This window comes from Erythranthe guttata, chromosome 12 (assembly GCF_056151865.1).
Source record: "Erythranthe guttata isolate IM_541 chromosome 12, IM_541, whole genome shotgun sequence".
In the NCBI taxonomy this organism is placed as follows: Eukaryota; Viridiplantae; Streptophyta; class Magnoliopsida; order Lamiales; family Phrymaceae; genus Erythranthe; species Erythranthe guttata.
The window spans coordinates 8,262,144-8,267,186 of NC_142544.1; the positions used below are offsets into that span (position 1 = coordinate 8,262,144).

At 32.1% G+C, this 5,043-nt stretch overlaps 1 protein-coding gene across 1 annotated transcript; it reads left to right on the top strand.

Annotated features, from left to right (window-relative positions):
* The first annotated feature begins 1,519 nt into the window (after positions 1-1,519).
* On the top strand, positions 1,520-4,458 carry LOC105965750 (putative Histone-lysine N-methyltransferase ATXR5). The gene is made up of 6 exons (XM_088826524.1): positions 1,520-1,891; positions 2,151-2,234; positions 2,926-3,155; positions 3,234-3,334; positions 3,576-3,788; positions 4,152-4,458. Exons 1-6 carry the CDS (start codon positions 1,531-1,533, stop codon positions 4,309-4,311), a joined length of 1,149 nt encoding a protein of 382 aa, XP_088682650.1. The 5' UTR covers positions 1,520-1,530; the 3' UTR covers positions 4,312-4,458.
* The last annotated feature ends 585 nt before the right edge of the window (positions 4,459-5,043 follow it).

Here is a 5,043-nt window from a genome sequence, read left to right on the forward strand (position 1 = left end):
AACCGTGACCCAATTGGTTGTCCGGTTCAATGTCCGGTCCGGTTTTCAAAACATTGAAAAAAAGTATTAGAAAGATTTAATAAAGGTATAAATTGGAAATTAAATAATTAATTCATTATTGGAAATATATATAAAGTGAGAGATAATATGGAACAAAATATTTAAAAAATAAAACCCAATTATTAAGAGTGAGTATTATGTTTTGCATATTTTATAACTTGACTTACTAATAATTATAATGTTTTGTTTGCCGTGCAGACTTTGTGCAATGCTCATGGTTTGAAACATGCTCGAACTGTGAGAAGGATTGTAGTCTGTTGTTTCAACTATATTTAGGGCTGGAAATTGGAACGGAATTTCCGATTTCCATCGATTATGATCTGAAAATTTCTGACTCTCGAACAATATTTTTCAATTCGAATTCCAAAATTATTTGGATTAGTTGGAGTTGGAATATATATGAGATTCCGATTTCCGATCCGATTTTACGTTCCGAAAATAATCCGCAAATTCCAATTTTTTTTCCAAATATTACACTTAAAATACCAATATTATTGTGTATTTTATATTTTAGGTGACCAAAAATTAAAAATTTTAGAATTCTGATCCGAGTTTTTTTTTTTTCAGAACAGGTTTTATTCTGAAATTCCGATCCCAATTCATTAATTCCGATTTTCATTGGAACGATTTTGGAACGAATTTTTCACTTCCGAAACAAATCATTTTTTTTTTTCCGAAAGAGCTAATTCCGATCGATCCGTGTGATTGACACCCCTAATATATTGTACGGGAAAACTGAGTCCATGGGTATCAGGGTTAGAATTCACCTATAATGTCAATTAATTTTATTTGTAAAATAATCAAATCTAAAATTAAGATAAAAAAAAAGGTAATTTATAATATTTATTTGAAGCCAAAGTAATTTCGATATTTATAAGAAAATTTAAAGAAAAAATATCGAGAGAAAATAATTTTAATTATTATAAAGATGCCATGTCATTTTTTTATCACTATTGCAGTAAAAAAAATTATACTTTCCAACACTTGAACAATTTATAAAAATTAAAAATAACTTATAAAGCTCTAAATCTAGTTTAAAAATAAATGAGAGTTACTTAATAGGATGTATCAAATTGAAAAATAGGGTGGGACTGGAAATATTAAGTTCATGAAATAGGATGTATCAAAAAACTTTAAGAAAAAAAAAAAAAAAACTAAAAGCAATGAATAAATAATAATAATAAAATCTATTAACATTTATTTGCATAATCGAAAAGCAAATGACGAGAGAGCACATACCATGTTTAAAAATTCATCGTCAGCAGGGCTGTATTCCATGGGCCGGGCCAAAATTTCACCCCCAATCACCTCTCGCCACGTCATCAATCATCACGTGCTACTTCCTCTTACAAAAAAACATAGTCCAAATCAAAAAAAAAAAAAAAAAGAAAAAAGAAAAAACGAAAAAAAAACATTTATAGCGCAGTCAGTGAGAGAAAATCACCCCTGTAAATTATTTTTAGCATATAGATGGATCCTTGCTCGATTCAGGTGGCTAATGGGAGCCAGCCGCCGCTGGTGTCTGCCGCTGGATCAAGGAGGCGGAAAAAGTGCAGGTCGATGAGAGAGATTATGAGGGTGGCGAAGCGGGTGAACCTGGCGGCGGAGAATGACGTCGTCGGCGGCGGCGGGGATTATTACAGCGAAGTGAGGTGCGAGAAATGCGGCTCCGGCGGAAGAGAAGATGAGATGCTGTTGTGCACCAAATGTGATAGAGGTCACCACATGCTGTGCCTTCGCCCCATCGTGACCCGGATTCCATTCAGGTCATGGATCTGCCCCGCTTGCTCCGCTGATGACAACAACAACAACAACAACACCTTCATCCAAAGTATATAAATCAAACCATAACAAATAAAAATTACACACACACACGTTCACATCTGGAAACATGTATTGGTTTCACCTGTGGGTGCAAACAGCAAACTAATAAAAATTCAGATGATTTAATCATACCATACGTTATATAATCTGTGTGTGTGTGTGTGTGTGTGTGTTGTGAGAGTGAGAGGAATAAGTGCCCTTTTTATATGTGTTATTATTAGTGGAGATAATCTTTAATTTAAAACCCTTGTTATATATATGTGCAGGTTTTACTGAGAAGGAGATTTTCGATTTCTTTCGGATTCAGAGTGGCGACGAATTCGCAGAGAAATGTGATGATGCACCCAAAGGTATACCATCTATTATCAATAATATTCAGTTTTGTTTAATTTCGCATTTCTTCGTGTCCATAGAAAACGGTTATTTTTTTTGGCGGCAAGATGACATTAATAGACACGTGTTTTAGCAGTACGTATATCGACGATCGCATTCATGGGTTACGTGTTTTGAAAAATTTCATGCATCAAGTTACCAAAACGAGATAAATTTCTTTGCGTCGAGTCATTAAGATGTTTTGAATTATTAGTTATGGTATAATAACAAGTTTTGGTTGGGATAGTCGGTTATATATATACAGCTTAACAAAAGATTTTGTTATAATACCTACTCATTTATAAGTTTAGTCATGATTTTCATTAGCCCAATTGTTCTATTAATCCTATGAAAAGTTTCTACAAGATCATGAATACATTATATTCTATTATATTTCAAATAATATAAGCCATTTTTCACCATTAATTAGTATCCAACTTATGTAGTGATAATACTTCAGTTGGTCCAAATCCGAGATTAATTAATTACTTTGGCCGCCCTTTGCATATTTATTGTTCCACTAATTATGCAGACATATAACAATATGTGCATGAATACATGTTCTTTATCTTACTGAGCTTTAATCTTATTTTAACCATTGAAGGTGACAACCAAAAGGCTTTGATATGTTTTGATATATATTTAACTCTTGGTATCGCCTAATTTCAGATACCAAGAAACGACGTAGACGTACAAGCACATTAGAATTCCGAAAGAAACGAAGAAGATTATTAACACATATTCCATCACAAGATCCTGCAAGAAGACTAGCTCAGATGAGATCTCTTGCCATGGCTATGACTTCACAGAATTTGGAATATAGCAACGAACTCACTTACAACCCTAGCATGGCTCCTAGATCAGCCAATCGATCTTCTTTTGAAAACGGGGGCATGCAGGTTTTATTTTATTTATAAACCTTCTCTAATTAATTTATTTGTTTCCATTTTGGTTGCTCATTTTCATTTTTTCGTCAGATTCTTTGCAAAGAAGATGTAGAGACGCTGAAAAACTGTAGGGCACTGTATAGAAGAGGCGAATTCCCACCTCTTGTTGTAGCATTTGATTCATTGGAAGGGTACTTAATTGTGTTTTTTTTTGTTATTATATGATCAGTTCATGCAATTATATATAGTAAATTATAGCCCTAATATCATATATACGTCAATACGAAAAAGTTCATATTTTATCTTTAGATTGATTTGAATTTGATTGTTGTCACGTGTAAATTTAATGGTGAAAAAAAAGGAGCCGATTACACGTGGCAGAGGTTAGTTGAATACAATAAATTATAAAATCAATGTGAAACTTGTACGTAGGTATACTGTACAAGCTGACGGGCCCATAAAGGATATGACTTTGATCGCTGAATATGCGGGCGGCGTTGATTACATAAGAAACCGGGAGGAAGATGACTGTGACAGTATGATGACTCTCCTTTCTTCAGCCGACCCGTCTAAAAGTCTTGTTGCATGTGCAGATAAACTTGGAAACATCTCCCGATTTATAAGTGGCATTAACAATCACATAGCGTAAGTTTCTAAAACCAATCATATTATCTTATAGTATAAGCTGTACCTGGTGAATTTACATAATTGTTATATATCCGCGTCCATTTACACACATAGACATTGGCATGTATGTATGAATGGTGGAAACACATTTTAATTTGTGGTACGTGAACAATGTATTACTCTTCAAAAGTAGTTTTGTTCTAGTTATGCACCTAAATCGTACACTAGATACACTGCTCACTTATTCAGTTTTTAGTGATGCATACCAATTAGGTGTACCAATTAGTTTATATTTAAATTGTTACATTTTTTTCTTATTAAAAGAAAATTAATACAATATGTCACATTGTCTTGTTAATGACATCATTTGATCTTTTGCAGGAATGGGAGAAAAAAACTAAATATTAAATGTGTGAGGTACAACGTAGACGGAGAATGCGTGGTGCTTCTAGTTGCGAATCGTGATATCGCAAAGGGTGAGAGGCTTTATTACGATTACAATAGTTGTGAGTATGAATATCCAACCCATTATTTTGTATAAATTAAGTTTTTACTTCAAAATATAAAGTTGTAAATTTATTTTTCCTTCAAATCAAACACTCACAGCAGATAGAGAAATAAACCAATTTTTTTACTTCAATTGTATTGTACGTGCATAGAAGTTTACATTAGATTGCGCATGTTTTACACAAACTTTTCACATATATGGAACTGATCAATATTGAGCATAAATTTGATCACTTTGTTAGAATCAACAGTCTTATTGAATATTAGGTAAGTTCAACAAAATTTACTCATCTTGTGTGGAAGTAAACTTAAAAAAACAATTAACGGTCTTATTTACCTTTATTAATCACTCAACAATTAATAAATAATTGATAACCAATTATTTATTAATTGCTCATAAATTACTGAACAATCTACTACTACTACCACAACAACTACTACCACAAGAACTACTATTACTATTTCTACTACTATTACAACATTTATTAATCTCTAAGAAAACAATAAACAATTAGTAACCTATTATTTATTAATTACTCATATATTACTAAAAAAATATGAACCAATTATTAATTAATAATTTATTTTTACTTTGCACCCCGAAAACAAAAATACACCAATAAAAAATGAAGTTGTTGTCATTAAGTTTTAAAAATTCAATTCAAGGGTACAAAGTGCCATTAACTATTTTCGAGGATACAAAGTGCCCAAATCCTACATTTCAATTTATAAAGAGTGCAAAGTGGAATTACATCCTTAATAATGA

What these genes read in the sequence shown, in the direction of transcription:
- LOC105965750 (XM_088826524.1), top strand. Translation starts at nt 1,531, where the DNA reads ATGGATCCTTGCTCGATTCAGGTGGCTAATGGGAGCCAGCCGCCGCTG. An exon ending in TTGAAAACGGGGGCATGCAG is followed by an intron (nt 3,156 to 3,233) that starts GTTTTATTTTAT and finishes TTTTTTCGTCAG; the next exon opens with ATTCTTTGCAAAGAAGATGT. An exon ending in GCATTTGATTCATTGGAAGG is followed by an intron (nt 3,335 to 3,575) that starts GTACTTAATTGT and finishes ACTTGTACGTAG; the next exon opens with GTATACTGTACAAGCTGACG.